The 21,320-nt window shown below is 42.1% G+C and overlaps 1 protein-coding gene across 1 annotated transcript in view; it reads left to right on the top strand.

Annotated features, from left to right (window-relative positions):
* Positions 1–21,320, top strand: part of sidt2 (SID1 transmembrane family, member 2) — a 60,642-nt gene that overhangs the window by 15,935 nt on the left and 23,387 nt on the right. The window contains exons 3-11 of the mRNA XM_015976893.3: positions 996–1,160; positions 1,237–1,282; positions 2,488–2,589; positions 2,675–2,758; positions 2,842–3,007; positions 6,486–6,579; positions 17,677–17,732; positions 17,840–17,866; positions 19,753–19,791. Coding sequence (XP_015832379.3) covers positions 996–1,160; positions 1,237–1,282; positions 2,488–2,589; positions 2,675–2,758; positions 2,842–3,007; positions 6,486–6,579; positions 17,677–17,732; positions 17,840–17,866; positions 19,753–19,791 — 779 coding nt within the window. The remainder of the gene's footprint in view (positions 1–995; positions 1,161–1,236; positions 1,283–2,487; positions 2,590–2,674; positions 2,759–2,841; positions 3,008–6,485; positions 6,580–17,676; positions 17,733–17,839; positions 17,867–19,752; positions 19,792–21,320) is intronic.

Genomic DNA, 21,320 nt, shown 5'->3' with positions numbered 1-21,320 from the left:
TAAGTATTGAAATAATTCAATGCAAGTAACTTGTGGCTATCAGCTTGTATAAGCACACTTATTATATAAGGAAGGTAAGTGCAACTTTTGGGTTTTACTGTTTAATATTAAAAATACATGATACTTTGGACTATTCAAGAAGAAGTTTCCAGCCAGTGGATGTGGAAATTACATTGTGGAAAGCAACAAAGTTTCAAAAGTCAGCGAGACAAACGCTGCGCATGTGGTACTCAAAATATTGTAAGAAGGTTGGCAGTTCTGTGTTTTTGAAAGATTTTCCCTGTCGTCTCTATGGCACTTCAGGTTTATTCCAGCAGAAGTATTAGGAGGTTCTGACCCATGGTGTTGGTGCTGAGCCGGACATTTCACAGGAACTAACAGCTAGCTCTATTATATTTAATATAATAATAATTACCCATGCAATTCAATGTAAATGACCATAATGAAAACATATGGAAAGTTTAAAGATGTATGGAAAATTTGCATGAACTGTTAGGACACATTTGAGTCCATAGATGATTTCCAACAGAAAAAAGTCAACTCAGTTAACCAAATTGGCCAACAGTTTGGCACTTTTTTAGCAAGAAGAACCTAGAGTTCTCTTGCTCTAATTCTGGCCCAGACTCGGTAACAAAATCTCTGTTACATGTGGAGTTTGCCTCTTTGCATTACAGCTGACTTTCCTTGCTGTAGGTGTGTTTTAGTTGATCACTTATGAATCTTGGACTTTCACTTCCTCTGTTTGTGTTGGGAAAATTTCCTTCTGACATGTTTGAGGACTCAGAATTGTTTATTATTATTTCTTTAAAACTACGAAAGAACATTTTCTTCAGTTAGTGATGCACAAAAATACCTTACGTAAAAACTCCTGACTTTTTGTCCTGATTTCTGTTTTAGTTCATTCTGTAATATTAATAAATAAAATGATTTTCTAGAATATAAGCTTAATCTGTGAGAATTTTAGTAACAGTCTTGCTGTTGGTGTTGCTCTGCAGCTACCAGAGGAAATACCCCTACAAACACGTGGCCCGAACATTGTGCCAGCCTCCGACCCGAGCTGCTTCTGAGACCCAGTACTTCTTTGTGGACGTGTCCACCCTGTCCAGTCAGGGGACACACTACCAGCTCCGAGTCAGCCGTGTTGAAAGTTTCACCCTGCAGTGAGTGATGTGACAAAAGGGGCTGGCTTAGAATCTCTGATTTACTACATGGCTGACCCATTTCATCTGATTACAGGACAGACGAGAAGTTCAGCTTCACTGCATCTCCGTCCCAACCCCAGGTGAGCAAACCTGGCTCCTCGTTAACGGGCCCGGCTCCTGTTTAACCAGCCTGACTGCTCATTAACTCATTTACTGCCATTGACAACAAAATTCGTCATTTTAAATCCAACTGCTCGCTGCCATTGATGACTAAAGTCGTCATTTGCATTTTTTTACTGGGCGGCCATCTTAATTAGCCCTCACACCGTCAGAACAAACATCACAGCTCTAAAGCTGATCTTCATCCATGTAAATCACAAGTCACGTGATCAGGAAGCAGAAAATCCACATGTTGGATCATTTTGAGCCACTGCTGTGAAAAAAGTGAGACGCGAACCAGAAAATCGTTTGCCGCTCACAATTTGGCAACGGATCATGCTAGAAACAAGCAGATTCTTCCTGATGTAAGAAGTGAGGCTACTCTTTGGCACTGACATCATCGTAGAGCACAACATTCTGTGACTCTTCCAAAAAACACTCAGACTCTGGCAGAGAGGCTTTTCTTATCAGGAAATGGTCCTTGTTAACTCATTCACTGCCATTGATAAAATACGCATTTGTTGACTTTAGTTATCGGGGCAGGCTTGGGAACAAGCTTCCACACTTTGGGAGTAAACATCATAGCTGTAAAGCTGATCTTCACCCATGTTTGTCACACGTCATGTGATCACGAAGCAGACAATCCAGGAATTAGGATATCGTTTTGGGATGATATGAAACAAGCGAGGCGCAAACTGGAAAAGCTTCTGCGGCTTGCACTTAAGACAACTGATTGTGAAAGAATGGAAAAAGCTAGAAACATGCCGACTCTTCTAGATGTAAGAAGTGAGGCTACTCTTTCTTTTGGTAGTTTTGGTGTTTACATAGTCATAGAGCACAGTATTCTGCGACTTTTCATAAACAGTAAAAATGCACGAAAACGCTGGAAGTCAGGGTCTTTCTGTTCAGAAAACGGCTGACAGTGAATGAGTTAACCGGCCTCCTCTGCATTTATAATGAAAGGACAAAATACCACCAGAGCAGGGGTGAACAGCACGAGCAGCACATGTAGAACATGAAGTGAGAAGGATGGATTTTGTAATAGTTTCAGTTTCTCAGAGTAAGAATAAAATTTTCTGCTCTAGCTTTTGTTTCATTTCTGATTTTCTGCATATGGATGGTTCCTTTTTTCTGAATTTTCAGAATAAAATGATGCAGATGTTTGTGTCTTTTTTCTCCCTCTCAGTACTTTAAGTACGTGTTTCCAGATGGCGTGGATGCAGTTATCTTAAAGGTCAACTCTGACATGGCCTTCCCGTGCTCTGTCATGTCTGTCCAGGACATCCAGGTACCCCATCCCCCCCCCACTAAAACCTACTTTATTCAGAGTAAAGTGGATGTTCTTATGTTTATGGCTTAATTTTTCAATCCAGTGCCCGGTCTATGACCTGGACAACAACGTGGCCTTTATAGGGATGTACCAGACAATGACAAAGAAAGGTGCCATCACTGTTCAGGTATTCCTTTATCCTGTGTGTTACAAGGTTGGGTGCAGATCTGATTATCCCACAGTTATCTAACATCTCATCCTGTAAACTAGAGGAAGGATTTTCCCAGCAACAGCTTCTATGTGGTGTTAGTTGTGAAAACGGAGGATGAGGCCTGTGGTGGCCCGCTGCGCTTATACCCACTGAGACCCGATGAACTGATCGATGCGGGGAACCGCACGAAGATCCTGGATGTGATGGTCTCGCCTGCCATAAACTGTGAGTAAATAAAAAATGCTGAAGTCTTCTGTTCAGAAGGGCACCAGCTGCCAGATCTGAGTGGATCCTGTTCTGTTAGCAGGATGCTTGAGTTAAACCCACCAAGATCTCTTCCATGGTGTGTCTATGGCTGCCTATACTCAACTTCACGATCACCTCATCACCAATAACATCTATGAACAATTTAAATCTGGCTTCCGTCCTCTTCACAGCACTGAAACAGCACGTCTCAAAATCACCAGTGACCTCCTCACTGCTTCTGACTCTGGTTTATTGTCCATTCTCATTCTTCTCCATCTCACAGCAGCATTTGACACCATCTCCCATAGCACTCTCCTCAGCAGACTGTCATCCATAGGTGTCACTCATATTCCTCTTGCCTGGTTCACCTCCCACCTCCTACCTCTCTGGTCGTACATAATTCGTTCAACTGAAGTCATATAAATCCAGTCTCTTTCCGTTTTCTGCTGGTGTGCCACAGGGCTCTGTCCTGGGGCCCCTTTTTTCATCATTTACCTTCTCCCACTAGGTCACATTTTCCGTAAACACAACATTCGCGGATGACACCCAGCTGAACCTCTCAACCAAACCCTCAACTTCACTTCCACCTTCCACCCTTACCTTCTGTCTCCAAGAAATCCATTCTTGGTTCACTTCCAACTTCCTCAAACTGAGCAGTTGTAAAACTGAAGTCCTCCTGGTAGGCACACCTCATCCAAATCTAACAGTTTCCCCACCTCTATCGATAACTCAGCAGTTACTCCCTCTCCTCATGTTAAGAGTCTGGGTGTCATCCTCAACAGCACACTTTTTTCAATCTCACATCAACAATATTAACCGGTCTGCTTATTTTCACTTGCGTAACATCTCCCGCCTCCGTCCTTCTCTTACTCCCTCCACCACTGCCATCCTCGTCCACAGCCTCGTCACATCCAGGATTGATTATTGCAACTCACTTCTCTTTGGTCTCCCCAGCAAATCCCTTGATAAAATGCAGCTTCTCCAGAATGCTGCAGCACGTGTCATCACTAGGACTCCATCATCTCACCACATCACCCCCATCCTGCAACATCTTCATTGGCTGCCCATTAAACAGAATCAGCTTCAAAATTCTGCTCATCACATTCAGATCTCTCCATAACCTGGCTCCATCCTACATATCTAATCTCTAATTCACATCACCACTCCTGTTTGTGCGCTTCGTTCCTCTACTGCTCCTCAACTCTCGGCTCCCCCCGCTCACCTTGTCACCTTGGGGAGTAGAGCATTCAGCCACTCTGCTCCCCACCTCTGGAATTCTCTTCCCCCCCCCATCTACGCACCAATCACTCTTTTGCGCTTTTTAAATCAAAACTCAAAACCCACCTCTTCATACAAGTTTTTACCACATAGTTTTAATGCATTGTTTTTAAATTTTAGCATCTTAGTGTTTTTACATAATTCTGTACTGTGTTTATCTTGTTTTATTGTTTCTACCCATTGTTGTAAAGTGTCCTGAAAGGCGCTGTTAAATAAAATGTAGTGTAATATTATTATTTAACATCCGCCTCCCGATCAGCTGATGACCGCTTCGACACACCTTGCTGCCTAGTGATTGTGACGCAAGTGATGTTTAGGCTTCTTATGTTTAGAAAATGCTTCGGTACTGGCTTCAGTTCTCTCCACAACACCGTTTCAACTAACCAGGAGCAGAAAAGGCTTCTTATGGCTGGAGATGAGCTGCTGGTGGAGAGTGGAGGTGAATAACAAATGGAACACAGCGGTGATGCTAGAAGTGAGGCAACCAGAAGGCAAAATGCCAGGCTCAAATACGATTGCTGGGTTTCACATAACGTTGCTTCTATATCACCAAATGCAGATGGGGTCCGGAAGTAGCTGGTGCTGCACAAAACACTTTTTACTTTGGTGACTGGGCATTAAAATGCAGAAATTCTGTGCAGTCTACTGTCATTACAGTCACTCTAATCAGGAATGAAGACAAACGTTTTTTTCAAGTCCTGCATGTAGTGCACCACAAAGGACGTTTATATCTTGTTAAAATCAAACAAATGTACCAGAAACTTGGATTTAAAAAGGCATAAAAATTTAGCTACAAGTAGATCCTAATACTCAGTGTTGCCGATTGCTTCAGCGCTGGGTAAATCCTCCACAGTGTATGAAAAGTGTGACTTTTCAAACTGTATGGGTCATAACCTAAAAGAAGATGTATTTTTTCGCGTCATTGCGTCTGTGGCAGCTCATTTAAAGCCGTAGTAAAATCGCTCTCATCCATCTCGCTGTGTTGCATGTCTGTGTTTTGTTGTGGAGCGAAACACTTCCTGTCCCCCATTTGAGTTTCGCACGGCTGCAGAAGTCACGTGACGTGAGTGAAATCCAGCGATTGGCTCTGGGACCATGAAGAATGAAGAGGGGCGATGTTAGCCTGGCCGTTTTTGAAAACAGAAAAGCCGGCATTCTCCCAGCCAGCTGAACAGGAGATCTTGTCCTTGTAACCTTCCCTGCAATGTGATAGACACGTTGGACTGTTTTGTGATTATTGTACTGTCCAGTTCGTACATAGTTCACCTTTAAAGGAGACATAACATGAAAAACCCACTTTTTTTATCCATTAACACAGTGTGTTTCACATTTTAAGTGTCTTAAGTGAGCAAAAAGGCTTATATTATTCATTGGAGTTGCTATTTAGATATTTAATAATTAAGTTTTGGGCATATTTGTCCACCCGTTCAGTTTTTCACATTATCTATCAATCAATCAATCAAACTTTATTTCAGACAAGGGATATGTCCATAACAAGAATAAAAAAAAATAAAAAAAAAATAAAAAAAATAAAATACAAACACATTCTAATTACAAACCGTATAGGCAGTTGCTCCAATGTTTAAAAAGGACTGAGGAGTACCTCGTGTCACTGTAAGATAAAGATGACAGAGCTCTAACAACCGCGTTAGCTGACAAACTCAGTCGGCAGATGAATTTGTACATGAAGAGCCTCAGAAGCGCATGAAAAGTTGGGATGTTACTCGTAACAAACATGTGACTTGCATCAGTAATTTATTTCGTCAGGATAACTACCAAATATGGTAATGGCCCTCGGCTAAACACAGAGCCAATCCGCCATTTTTTCTTCTCGCTAAGATTTTTTTTATTATAAGAGCTACTTTAGAATTTTAGATATTGTAACAGATTTTTATGCTAGTGCTACAACGTTTTGTTTAGTACTACAAAACCTACACCGGTGCTATAAGCTAGAAACCTACAGTCCTGGTCACACAGCAAATGGGACAGCACATTCACCGATTCATACCCTTTGTTTATAAAGGTAAATCACATTGAGACATCAGCTCTCAGTTAAAAGAAAAACCAGTTATTTCAATAGATTTCTTTTCCCTTGTCCTCTTGAAACATTTGATGATGGACATGAAAACCAGTCCAACCAGAACTGGGTCCAGGTAAGAGTGAGCTTTTGTCTCCACAGCTGAGAAGTACGTGATGGGCATGCTGTTCTGTCTGGGGATCTTCCTCTCCTTCTACCTGCTGACCCTGCTGGTGGCCTGCGTGGAAAACAAGCAGTAAGTTTACATTTTCAGTTTGCTTAGAACACGTCTAGAGGTTCTGTTTGCTGCATAAACCAAAAGAAAAACAAGCGGATAAAATGATTTGGGTATTATCTGTTAAAGAAACATCTTTGGGATACCCCACACTGGTATACATCCCTGCTGTTCCTCTGAAACTGGCTTCAACTTGCATCAATAGTTCCAAACTGAAAGTTGACCTGACATCTATTCTGGCCACGAATTGAACGTCTTTTGGCGTGTCTGACTTGGATGTTTATTAATTAAAATCTGGGCATCTTATTACTGTATTACTGTAAAAATATATCATAACTGTAAAAAAAATCTGATTGCCAGCCTGGATTTGTCCCTGGGTCCTCTGACTGTAAGTTGGGTGTCTTGCTAGTTGAGCTATCTCTTTGACACCTACTGTTACTTGAAAATATTTCCACCACCAAAAATGGTGTTAAAATCTGCAAACATTTGGGCGTGTGATGACAGCTGAAACGACGTCAGTCCGATAAAAGTTAGACATCTCCCTCTCTAACTGTCTATCTGATATTAGATCCTGGCTCTTGCGTAATCCACTTAAGCTAAACGGCAATTAAACTGAACTCCTACTCATTGGCACTGCTTCTGTTTTAAAAAATTCTCCCAGTTTCTCCTAGTCTCTAGATGATGCACTTTCATTCCAATCTCACATTAACCATGCTACTCGGGTCGCATATTTCCATTTTCGCAATATCAACAGACTCCGTCCTTTTCTCACGCCTCATGCTGCTGCAATCCTCGTTCATAGTCTCATCACCTCTCGTATTGACTGTTGTAACTCCCTTCTGTTTGGCCTCCCGACTAAATCCCTTCATAAACTCCAACTTCTCCGGAACTCTGCAGCACGCATCATTACTGGGACCCCCTCAAGAAATCACATCACTCCTGTTCTTAAAACCTACACTGGTTGCCAATAGAAACCAGGATCATGTACAAGATCCTACTACTCACATTTAAATCTATACATAGCATGGCTCCACTTTATCTGTGTAACTTACTATGGGCTGCATGGTGGCGCAGTGGTTAGCACTGTTGCCTCGCAGCACGAAGGTTGCAGGTTCAAAACTCAGCTGTGGCCTTTCTGCGTGGAGTTGCGTGTTCTCCCCATGCATGCGTGGGTTTCCTCCGGGTACTCCGCTTTCCCCCACAGATCACAACATGCCCTACGTTATAAATTGTAAGTTGCTTTGGATAAAAGCGTCTGCCAAATAAATAAACATAAACTATTGCAACCACTTCCCGATCTCTTAGATCCTCATCTGCTCTTCATCTGGTTCAACATCGAGCTCGCCTTACCACCATGGGGAGCAGAACTTTCAGTTGCTCTGCTCCGCGGCTCTGGAACTCACTTCCCTCTGCCATTAGAAATACGGACTCTTTTCCATTATTCAAGGCACCTCAAAACCCACTTATTCAAACAAGTTTATTCCCTTTAGACCTACACTTTAGATTGTTTCAAATTTTTATGTATCTTATTTGTTCTTATTCCTCTATGAACATCTGTTGTTTTATTGTTTTTATCTCTGTTTAATTGTAAGGTGACCTTGGGTTTGAGAAAGGCGCCCTCAAATTTTTTTATTATTTATTTTTTATAGATATTTTAAAATATTACTATATTTTGTAAAGATGGCTAGTTCCAAAATAAAAGTTGAAACAATGTCTTTTCGGGTCGTGAGTTTCACTGCCTTGCCGTTGGACCAATGTTTGCTGGGTTAGTTTGATTTTGGTAAAACAAACACATTTATGTGTGGAGTTTGACAGTCCGCAACTGAGCAGCTGACGTGAAACTCGCTTGGAAATTTTCTGTTCTCCTCAACTGAATTTGAGGGGAAGAGGAGCGGTGCGGGCTATATGTATGAAGAACTGTCCGGACCTAAAGCCCTGCAGACAGACACACACACACACACACGCACGCACGCACGCACGCACCTTGGTTTGTTTAACTTTGTGTGGGAAAAAATTCCAAGAACATTAGGAAAAATAATCAGTTTGATTATAAAACAATAAAATAAAATATGAAATCTGTGTCTTGTTCTAGTTCATATTTCCTACTGCATCAGTTCAGTTGTATTCATTTATGTGCTTAAATATTAAATTCAATTAAAGTTTATTCATAAAGCACCAAATTACGACAATATTCATGTTCTGAGTTTACTGAAAATTTTGTTCTGTAATAGTTCCTTTACTGTTGTGATCAAAAACATTTAATCTCAGTTCTGAGGCCTCTCTGTAAAAAGTTTTCAAATAAACAATAGAGGAAGCAACTTCTGATCAATCCATATCAATTTCAGACTTAAAATAATGTACTGATTGAAGCCCCACCTACTTACTGTGACACCACGCCCAGTTCTGGTTTAGGCTCCGCCCACTCCGAGTACAGATACAGATAAATTAGATGGTTGAACAGATACAGATGGTGGTGTACTTGCTCATCCCTAGTGCTCAGCATAAATGAGTACACCCCTTTTAAAATATGAATTTAATCAGTAGCTCAATGAACAAAAGAACAATTTCCAGAATTTATTGGTTTTATCGAACACGTGTTTAACTCCATTACATGAAATTGAGGTTAATAATACAAGTTAGATCGCAAAATCTTCAGTTTTACTAAAATTGGTTTAAGCAGAAATTAATGCACCCCACAACAAAAACTACTACATCTAGTATTTTGTATGACCACCATGATTTTCAAGAACAGCACCAAGTGTTCTAGTCATGGAATAAACAAGTCGGCGACATATTGCAACATTTATCTTTTCCCATTTTCCAATAATAACCTCTTTAAGAGCCTGGATGCTGGATGGAGAGTGATGCTCAACTTGCTGCTTCAGAATTCCCCACAGGTGTTGGATTGGGTTCAGATCAGGAGACATTCAATCACCTTCACGCTGTTCTTCAGAAACGCAACAGTAGCTTTAGATGTGTGCTCACGAAATTCCTGCGCTGGCCGCTCCTCCTCTGTTCACATCAGGCGAGAATTTTCATCGAGCACTTCTGCTCACACCTACTGTTTTCTAACCCCCCTCCCTGTGTGTATGTGTGCGTGCGTGTGTGTGTGTGTGCGTGCATGTGTGTGTGTGTGTGTGTGCGTGCGTGCATGCATGTGTGTGTGTGTGTGTGTAACCAGTTTGCTCTGCTTGTTGATATCAGAAACTTCGCTGATCCTGCTGCTGTTTTGTAGACCAGCTCCTTTCTAAGTGGTAAAGTAAATAACAGTTTGTGGTAGTGTAAAATACTATTGTAAATTTACCTTTTAATTAAACATATTTGTATTCACATTTATTAAATCCATCTTTTGCTGTGAAAACTGCATTTAAAATGATGGAAACGCCGTGTTTCTCCACAGGAGTGTGTGTGAGTGTGTGAGTGTGTGTGTGTGCGCTTGTATGTGTATAACCAGTTTGCCCTGCTTTTTGGTATCGGAAACTGCGCTAATCCTGCTGCTGTGTATTTGTTTGTATTTACATTTATGAAATCCATTTTTTGCTGTAAAAACTGCTTTTAAAATTATGGAAATGCTGTATTTCTCTGCAGGACTCTGTGTGTGTGTGTGTGTGTGTGTGTGTGTGTGTGTGTGTGTGTGTGTGTTTGTTCATTTTTCATCTAGTCTGTTTAGATCATCGACATATGGTTTAGATGCACAAAAATGATCACATTTATCAATTGCGGTGTTTTATTTAGAAATTAAACTTTTTTTTATTTCCCGGCGTGCCTCATCTGCTTTGAATTGACTTCCTGCCAAAATTGACATGGCTCACTGACGGCTCACGAAAAAAATAGAGCTCATGCCGAAACGATCACTGCACGGCGCTAGCCTTCGTGACTGATGTGACTGAGAACCATCGACATATAAATATTGGACAATGGGTTTCCATAGGCTCCAATAACACGTTTTTGAAGATAAATGGGAGGTGGCCACCACCGCCATTTTGACCGTGTCACAGGTTCCGTCAAGCCCAGACAATTCCACAAAAGGGAAGAGAGGTGGAGCTGAGGGTGGGCTGTAAGGCTGGGATCAACTGACGACACCCGGTCGAACTAGCTACAGGCTAACCTGAAGCTAACCCAAAGCTAACGCGGAGGTGGGAGCTAAGCTAATGGAGGTAGCAACCTAGCTACAATCGGAGTTAACTGTGCACAACACTGACCGCTGGGTAAAACCGGGTGGAACACAGAGGTCTCTCGAAAGCTGCTGAAAGCCGGCAGCCTGCGCAGCAGACAGAAGCCGCAATCAGACAGAGATGCGCCGAGCTGCGGGGAGGGGAGAAACGGGTGGGGGAGGGGAGAAACGGGTGGAAAACATCGGTCTTCCGAGGGCTCCACAAGCCGATAGTGGGAACCCAGCTCCACCAACATGTTATATTTCAACCCATTTTCTAAAGTGCAGCATTATGTTAAATGCACTGGGGTTTACCCTATTACATTTAAATTTCATGGTTAAACAGTACATGTTAAAATCTAAGCTCAGCTCGGCAGTGACCTAAAATACATAAATATAATTTTACTTACAGAAAAAAATGAAGTGGAGACTCCTTGGACGCTCTATTAGTGCAATTAATGCCACAGCAAGTCATTTTGTCCAACAATTGCACAAATAATATCCAAATAAGACGCACAAACACAGAGACTCAAAATCCCGGAGCAGTTTCCAGGCCAGACCGAGGCTCTACTGAGGCCTTTCCACGGAGCTAGCTCTGCGGTCACGTGGGTCTGATGCTCATTAATTATACAGAATTTTAGGCTTTTAATACACTTAAACAGAAGAGTGAGAAAAAAATTCACCCCCCTCAGAGTTGTCATGAGTGTAAACTAGATCATTTAAACCAAAAACATGTTCTGGTACCAGGCTGTAAACATGTTTATTTCTGCTGTGAAATTGGTATTTTTAACATGGGAGTCAATGAGGATTTGCTCGCTTCTGACACCAGCCCCTAGTGGATGAGGGTGGAACTGCAATTTTTGGTACTTTTGGGATTGCTTCAGTTTTTGAGCCGCATTGTGGGGGCTTGCTGAGAACATAGGTTAACAAGGGTGGTGCTGCACACAGACAGCTGGTGTGATCAGCTCTGAAAAGCGTTGATCACAATTTGCAGATCACGCTTATTTTTCACGGAGATCTGCCACGGATTCCTCTTCCTGTCGGCATACTAGGAATCGAAATAAACTTTGAACGATTCTGGGAAAAACGTAACAGTTGGTCCTGGTTCCAGTTGATGCTCGATGCCCAACCCTAGCATAGACACCACTGTCACTTGTTCTCCCAAAGTCCCCCACTTGTATAGTCCTGAACCTGTATTCTGCATCCACAAGGGCAAGAAGAACTATAGAAAATGTTTTCTTGTAATTGAAAGACTTTGTAGGTGCTTGTATGGTTACATGTTTCCCATCTAGTGCTCCCAAACAATTTAGGAAATTCCATTTTCCCCAGAATCCTGTAGCCACTTCCTCCCAGGTGTTCTGGGTGGGTCTTGGAAGGAAACTTTCCATCATCACCTTCTCTATGACTGCACAACCAATACGGACTGATTTTATCACAGTGCTGTGTCCCAGTTAATAGCTGAAGCTAGGCTCCTCATTGAGTCCCCAGAAGCTAGGTACCTGTAAGAATAAAATTAATATAACAGTCAATTAATATAACAGTCACATTGGTTTTTTGGGTGTTTTTTTTTCTTCAGTTGACATTTGCAAATCAAAATGGAAGGCGTTGCAATGCGAGATGGCTTAGTTAAAAAACACAATAAATAAATAAAAACTGCTGCCAAGGGATTGGAAGTTTACGAACATTATGTCCTTTTTCCTGCCTTTTATGCTTTTATCAAGTTCTAGGAACATTTTCATTGGAGTGCAGTGGAGGACAGTGGTGGGTCTTCCTGCACCCCATCAGGAAGCAGATCTATTCCAGGCCCATCATCAGAGAACTGTTCTAGATCTGATGATAGGGAAATCCCAAAATCACAAAGCCCCAGAGAGTGCCACCCAACACCTTCAGCACCTGTAAGAAAGGCAGCAGGGAAGTCCTCCAAGACACAGTGGAAAGACATAAATGACCATCTAATGGATCTCCTGGAAGAGCCTCCTCCAAAGCCCTTGATGCCAAGACATGAAACGGAGGAATCTTTTTCCGTCAGTATTGTGCCAATGTTGCCCAGACTGAACAGAGAAAGACTGCTGCAGGCCAAGTTGGACATTTTAAAGGTGCTGGGTGATAATGAAGCCCAGCAGTCATGGGAAGTTTATGGTCAACCACATTACCCTTCGTCGCTCTGCGTAGAATGCATCAATAGAATGCACCAAGCAACACCGAAGCAAATGGGAGCCACCTTTTTCGGTTGACTTTCTTAATAATCTGAAAATGGAATTTTTCAGCCTTTTGTTTTTAATTTGTGTGTAACTTTTTCCATTAAATTATTTAGAAATATATTTTTGATTCATGATTTGAAACCACTTTCAAACCATACAATTGTTAATTACCAGTGGTAGTCATGAAAGCATATAAATTTATGTGAAGAACTTAACATTTACGAGCATATGTTTGGTAGAATTCATTCATCGATTCCTTCATCCGGATGAGAAGCGGAACGTCTTCAAGTAACTAAAGAAGTCCAGTTGCCTTCATTTGAACCTTTTTGAATTACCATGACCTGGATGACTGAGAACCTTCGCCAGCACATTACCAACTTACCTCATTCACTGCCATTGACTAAAGTCATTTTAAATCCAACCACTTGCAGAATGGATAACTCTAGAAACACGCCGATTCTTCCTGATGTAAGAAATGAGTCTACTCTTTCTTTTGATAGTTTTGGCATTGACACGATCAAAGAGCACAATGTTCTTTGACTCTTCAAAGAACAGTAAAAATGCTGGCAGTCAGGTGCTTTCTGTTAGGAAAATGGCTGGCAGTTATTAAAACCTTATTTTCTGGACTTGATGGGCGATTGGAAAAAGTAAAAAAAAGTCACCAAAACTTGCAAATGCTACTTGATTACAGTATTGATAACTTTAAAGTACTATTGATCTTACAGTTTTTCTCAATTGCTAAGACACATTTCTTGAAAGGTGCTGTCCTTTTCTCTAAACTGTGAACACAATATCCAATTTTCAAGCTACATCCACAAAACCTCAGACTCTTCTTGCTAAGCCGAACTTTCACCTCAAAACAGTTCAATCTGTGCTCAAAATTGAACCTTGTTGTCAAATAGTGGTGCGAGTAAATCAAAATTAGATTGCTACTGAACAGTCACTAAAGACTATGTAGAAAATTAGAAAAAACAATGCTCAGGACGTGAAGCTGGAGAAATAATTGTTTGTTGTTCGCTGCAAGCAAAATTAATGTTAAAACATTCATTCAGCACTTGCACAAAAAGACAAAACTGAAATCTTGAGCATTTACAAGTAGCACTTGTAAAAATAGAGACTGTATACCTTTGCCACTTGTGTATAGTAAGCCCATGTACAAATGAAGTGCAAAAATATACAAATATTACGTAAGTGCATTACTCAGCCACAACATCATGACTGGGTCAGGCCACAGAACTTTATCCACATCGCAGGCCACATTTTATCTGGCCAGGCAACGGGGAAGGGAAACCCCTGGTATGCCATATCCCAGCTTGGTGTGCCTCCATACCAATGTCAACACAGGCAAGTTCCATGGCTTGCAGGAGATTTTCCCTGGTGTAATATACACCACCTTATACCTTCCACCGCCATGCGGTGAAGAATTCCTCAATGGGGTTTAGGAAAGGGGAGTATGGTGGAAGGCAAATGTTGATAAAACCTTGGTTCATATTGAATCACTCTCTAACCTGGAGGGTGCTGTGAAAACTCATTGTCCCAAACAACAACATAGATGTAATGCTCATCCTGCTGCCCTAACAGAGCATCTCGCATGTGATTGAGGAAAAGGAGGGGTTGCTGAGTGTTTATTTGATGGTGCACAATCCCGTGATTGCTGATGGCTGCACATAATGTGTCTCCTTCTTTTGGTGAGATTACCCACCTTCATTCATGTAGATGTATTCATGGGGTCTTTCCATTGCATCCAGTTGATAAACCCTCTGTTGAAACAAATATAGTTTTTTAAGTGATACAGAAAGTGATTTACTCCATTACAGTAAATGAATACTTAGAGAAATCAACATTGAATGTGTCTGGATATATGCCCTCCTCTACATACCGGAATATTTGCTCTTTGACTCTGTCCAAGTTGTGATCAAAGGGCACTCAGTATAGTTGTTTCATGTGCAGTCTGTTGCGCATTAGGACACGATCGACAGTAGAGAGGTTGATACCCTCAAAATGTACATGGTCCTCAATGTTCTTCTGCTGAATTTCTCTCAGTGCAATGGCATGTTTCTCAGACTATATCAACAATTAGGATCTCTTGGTGTGGGGAGAACATCCCTGTCTTCCCACCCCCATGTGGCAGTCTTTGAGTTATGCAAATAGAGAATAAGGGATTAGAAAAACATCCATGGGATACTAGGCGTAAGAACAGTTAGAACAACCCTCCATTACAATACTATAGTGCATTGGTACAATGATGTACTGAAACGCATGTTCAATTTTACTGTGGTACAGTACAAAAAGCTGGTAAATCCCACCCCTTCCTCCAACTCCAGTGGACCTCTAGATAGAAAAATCATCAATGCAAGTAAATGTGAGAAAATAATCGTTTTCTTTCATTCACTTGCAATGCCTGTTTTTTATGTAATCTAGATGTCCAGTGGGGTTTTACAGATGGGTGGGACTTACAGCTCAATAGTATGTCATACAGTAATTGCTGTCAACATTTACATACTGTACTATAATGTCAGATAAAAGTAATTACCTGTTCTCTTCTCTAAATTGTCGAAGTTTTGTGGACACAGTGAATCTACCGATGTTTGTTTGTACCCCTTGTCCAGCCTCCCTCATGGACAAGAACATGGTCAACCACAGTAGCTCTGATTCCATCAGATATTACTGTTCTTTGTATTCGCTGCCCACCTCGACCACCTTTCACACGAACTCTTCCTCTTAGATTTCTGTCTATTGTAGGGCCTCCCAAATCAGTGCTCTTCAAATTGGCTTACTTTATATGTTCTCCCACATCATTAGCCACAAGTGTGATCAACTGTAGTTGTTGTGTTCAAGTGGTGACACTTGCGCTTTAATTGTGTTTGACTTTTGTCATGCAGTACAAGTGCATCACAATAAAATTGTGTTGGCAAGTGGTGTCTAAACAGGTGAAAAAGGCTTATGGTTTTGCCAAAAGAGTGATGGATTCAATCAGCGGTTTCAAGCAACAGCATTTGGTTCAGACAGCAGGGTTTAGTGTTTTAGCAATTGAGAAAAACTGTAAAATATTCTATTAAATGGCGTACTTGACCATTTTGAATACAGTCTCACAAAAAACGATGGCAAGTCTGATCGCAGATAAGCAATAGTCACTTCCTGCTTCCTGTTAAGTCCCGCATGATGTGACTATAGCGCGACTTTCCTAGAAGTGCTCAGTGGTGCGGCACATTCTGTGCGACCACTTGACTTCACAAAAACGCAAGAAAGGTGCGTCTGCTTTTGGTATGCCCCAGGCTTAAAACTGATAGGGGGTGACTTGCTCTTTAATTTTCGTGGACAACCTGAACGTCCCTGTAAGATGGTTTCACTTCCATCTTTCTTAAATTTTGGATCACTTTTACTACAGTATTTTGACTGATATGTAAAGCTTTGCCGATCTTCTTGTGGCCTTCACCTTTTATGTGTAAAGAAATTATTTCCTTTCACAAATTTAGTGATATTTTTCTTCCATGCATGAAAGCATGGAATGGGAAAGACTTTTCTTTGTTAAGTAATGTCTTTTATAGTCACCTGTCTGCTGGGCACCTCTTGAATGAATCATTAGACTCACAGGTGGTTGAATGCCTGTTAATTCAAATTTTGTAGTCTTAGGTGTGTCTTTTCTCCTAAGATTATAATTGTGGTGTACTCATTTTTGCAACATGGGATTGAATGGATTTGTTAGGAAAATCACTTTTTTGTGTGTTCAAAATAATAAATGGCCCACTTTTGTGAGAGTATTTGGTAGTATGGTATCTCATAGAAAATGTTGATTCTGAAAGGAAACTAAAGGCTTTCTGACAATTGTAGTGGGGCGCACTCATTTATGCTGAGCACTGTATGGTACTGTACATCTTGCCTTTGTAATAACATCAAGGCCGGAACTCAAGATCTCATTTTGGAGTGTGCATGCTCGTGATGTGCACGTAGGCTGGTTGAAGAAGCCTAGAGTAACAAAAAGTCCTAACCTAGAATCTAGACCGTCTGTTGCCGAAGCAAAAGGATTTTGCTATTCTTGTCGGTCTAGGCACACTATTAGAGCCCCCACAGCTAGGACAGTCCAGTCCAATCTTATGGGCCATTCCCATCTGTACCGGGTCGGCCCGGGCCGGGTAGCCCCAGTCGGCCCCAGCCTGGCCCGGTTGACTCCACACATCCTTGCCTTAAGCCCATGTGGGCTGATTCTACCCACCAATCAGAGGCTTGCTCTAATGGAAGGTGTGAATTTGCTGTCAGCAGTAGGTGTGTTGGCCCTGGTCGGCCTGAAGCAGACCCCCTCGAGAAGAGGGCTGAGAATGAGCCTTGGTTGGCCCGGAAAAATACCAGGCCCGGGCCGACCCGGTACAGATGGGCATGGCCCATTACAGTCCAATCCTACTTGCCAATTGAAGTCAGTAGGCGGAATTTCAGCTGGCCAATCAGTCCATAGTGTCACCTCAGTCCCAGTTGGACCGCCAAGGAAGAGGTCTGAAAAAAAGATTAGCCTCAGAATGGAAAACTCATATGTGACCCATGTGTGAAACCAAATTCTGGTCCTGTACCCGACTGTACTGACACTAACATGTAAACGGCATAAAAGTTTTTCCTTCTTCGTATGATATATTAATTGTGACCGTAGCTGTAGCTCCAGCTTTAATGCAGAAGTCAAGTAGGTAGGGTTAGTGTCCTGTGAAGAATAACTCTAGTTTTGTCTTCTGCATTCTGAAAACAAGCAGTGATTATTTTGTATTTGTGCTTTTGCAGGATGAAGAGGAGAGAGCTGTTTCAGACGCTAGCTGATGTGTCACCTGCTGAGACGGGTAAAGGGTTAGGGTCACAAATCATTTTAGAAATAAATGAAAGTCACATTTTAGCAAAACACCTAACTGACTGTGTTTGACCCTCTTTCTCTTCCTGTGTGGCTCAGCCTCTCTTCTGGGGAAGAACAACGAAGGTACAGCAACACAGTTCCTCCTCTTGTACCCCTACCCCATGTTGCTGCCTGCAAACTTAAGCTCTGACTCCAGCTGTTGTAAAGAAGAAACGATGAGCTGAGCTTTGTGTTTGGCCCTGTTCCAGGACTCAAACGACCTTTGATCATGATCATCAGTGTTTAAAAAATATGAACATAGCCCGCCCATTGTTCCGTGGGGGGCAGATTGAAAACAAAAATGGGAGGTTCCCAACACCGACATTTTGGCCATGACAAACATCTTGTCACACCCAGACAATCCAAAAATGGGAAAAGAGGTGGAGATGAGAGTGGGGCTGTTATGTTTGGAACAGTGTTGGAACAAATGAACCAATGTAGCTAACTAACTTAGCTAACCTAGAAGCTAAGAAGGGCTCCGGGGACCGGGGTAGCCCACCTGCACGGCCGACTTGCTTCCGTGCGAGGCTGGGGTTATAAATGAAATCAAAACTAGGTAAGCTGACAGAGGATATCGGGCTTCGCTGGTCCACAGCAGTCAAAGATCTGCGAGTTCGCCGTTGTCGACGCAACCGGCTCTGGGAGCGTCAACTCGGCTACCGGAGCCAAGTCGACACTCCCAGAATGCCGTTGAGTGACTCAAAAGTGAAGCAGCGTCAACTAAAAGAGCTGCAGTGTTTCTATGGTCCCCCTCAAAGATCCACAAGTGACCGGCATGACTGCAGGCTTGCATCTGAGCCAGTCCATGCGTCCCAATTGTCCAAGGGAACGGGAACAGCCAGCTGACTGCACTAGCAACTGTTTCCGGGCAGGAGACAGGAGAAGCCGGGCAGCCGCTCAAGTTTCTTATCCAGCAGCAACCAGTAACATGTTTAAACAAGCAGTTAAATGACTCAGCATTTCCCCTATTCAACCAGCATAATAAAGTACAGAAATTTAATTTTCAGTCAGTGCAGTCAGTAAACACAGCTTGCCTTCTTTGTTCAACCAATTCCACGATTAACATCCAGACACACAGAGGACACAACTAAATTTCAGAAAGTCGAAATGACCGAACATCTGTTAACGTGAGGCCCAGGCTGAGGCCTTTCCCCAGAGTTAGCTCCCATTGCTAGCTCTGAAGTCACATGGCTCTGATGCTGATTAATTATTTAGACTTTTAAGCATTTAATTGCATTTAAACAGAAGAGTTACAAAAATATTCACCCCCTCAGAGTTGTCCTGAATGTAAACTAGATCTACTAAGCTTAAAATGGGTTTTTGAACCAGGCTGTAAACGTGTTTACTTCTGCTGTGAAATTGGCATTTTTAACATGGGAGTCCATGAGAATTTGCTCACTTCTGGTGTCAGCTCCTAGCAGATGAGGGTGCAATTTTAGCCTCTCCCTCTTGGCTTCAAAAAATGCAGACCAAAATGGCCCCTTGGTCAGGATAGTGACTCACCTGGATCCCGTACAGATGTACCCACTTGTTAAGTTTACATCAGGCACATCATCAGCAACATCTAACTTCACGACAGCTCTGTAGAACTATGTAGATGGTCGTATAGAGCAGTGATTCCCAACCAGGGGTGCACAACGTACCCCTAGTGGTCTTTGAGTGTGTTACGGGGGTGCATGGGCAAATTAATATTTCATTACCTAAATGATGACAGCATTCACAGTGTCCTGTGTAAAAAAAACATTGGGCTGGATGTGTTTAATGAAGACTCAAAGTAATATATGATTGATGCATATTATCAATTTACTCCAGCCGCAACTGCACGAATTTTGTCAAGCTGCGTCAGCTTTGGACTAGGCGCTGCTGCAATGCGTGGATTAAGGAGTACTTGTAAAGATGAGGGGGTAACATCAGTTACTGATGTGTGTACATGCGTACACTAATGTGTGTGTGTGTGTGTTCCTCTACAGGGAAGACTCCAGTCTACCCGTACGATTATGGCTCCTTCGGTGAGTTGGTCAGGGTTAGGTTTGGCCTTTTTAAGTGTGTTTCTGTGTAAAAGTTTTAATAAAAATGTTTTTATGTTACTTGTCTTAGATAGCCTCCTGCTCAGCCTCAGTTTGGAGACATATTTAATTGCCCGGATTCAGCGGAGTTGCTGCTGCTGGCAATATTAACATGATTAAGGTTATTTAGGGTAACCATCAAATCATGTGTAAAAACCATATGATGCTAAACTAATGGTGTCAAAACTGTTGATTGTAACCTGTCTGTCATGATAAAACAGCTGCACAGATACACTTGACCTTAGCCAAAAATCTGAGAAGCGACAGTGGACAGTAACATTTTTTTTAAGTATTAGTGTTTGTGACGGTAATCTATAGCTAGTTTTCCATGAGCACTACTCGGTAAGACTGGACAATAATTCAGTAATGATATATATTGATTGATAGGTGTGTAGTTCAATAGAAAAAAAATGGATCGAGTAGCTTCATACTAGAATCATTACCTACACCCAGCCAATCAAAAACACAAAGAATTTTCTACATTTTTCATAGTTTTCTATAATTATTGATATCAATTGTAAACATGTTTTTTTAATCGATAAGCTTTTTTCTAAATTGTCCAGCCCTACTGCTCAGCCTGAAACAGCTCTGTATAGCGTGGTTTGAGTCGGTCCATCCGAGGGTAGTTTTGTTCCCATGCGAGCTCCGTGACAGAATGTGGGTGCGCCCCTCGTAGGAAGAGGAGACCCGCGGCACTGGTGGGGCATGAGGTGATTATTAAACAGTGTAAGTTAGCCTGTATGCTCCACAGAAATAAAACTCAGCTGAAAAATGTGGAAACTGTTGTCTGGCCGAGCTGCATCGGTCCGTGTTACTCTTAGTAGTGCTCCTAGAAAACTACCTTTTGTTTTATCTGGCAGACACACCCATACAACGCATCAACAGCTGACTGGGAACATCAAACAGGAAAATACCACGTAATCCCATTGTCCACTAAGAGACGTGATGCCTCTAATCCAGCAAGAATGTGTGGGAGAGGCGGGATCTCGACTAGATTCCAGTCTAATGGCTCAGCTGGACAGATGAAGAGTTGTGATGTTTTTAACTAACCCAGAGGTGGATGATGTAAAGCCTGATTTATACATCTCTGTCAGCTCAGGTGTGGAGTCACGCGCACGCATTTACAGAGATGTTTTACCCTCAGGCTTCTCCATCACCTGTGGAGTCTTACAAAGTAATTCCCCACCAGGACAACAGAGAGCGTCGCGTTTTTCTGGGGCTATCTGCTTCCGTGTCAGTAACAAGATGGCGCCTGTGCTTGGTTTAGCCGTGGTCACCGGCCACTTTTTCAAACTTTTCTCTACTAACCTCCTCCTTTCCGCCTTGCTACTGTCTGCGGTCGTCTTTGGTAGTGTCCCGGCTACCATCTCCTATGATCCCCAGACTCTTTTGTCCAGTGGTAGATTTAGCTATTTGGGGGCCCAAGGCAAACACAGACAGACACAGACACAAAATTTTCGACAATCTTCTCT

Source organism: Nothobranchius furzeri, chromosome 13, assembly GCF_043380555.1.
Source record: "Nothobranchius furzeri strain GRZ-AD chromosome 13, NfurGRZ-RIMD1, whole genome shotgun sequence".
Lineage (NCBI taxonomy): Eukaryota > Metazoa > Chordata > Actinopteri > Cyprinodontiformes > Nothobranchiidae > Nothobranchius > Nothobranchius furzeri.
Note: the sequence above shows the minus strand (reverse complement) of the source record. Positions and strands in the feature narration are given on the sequence as shown.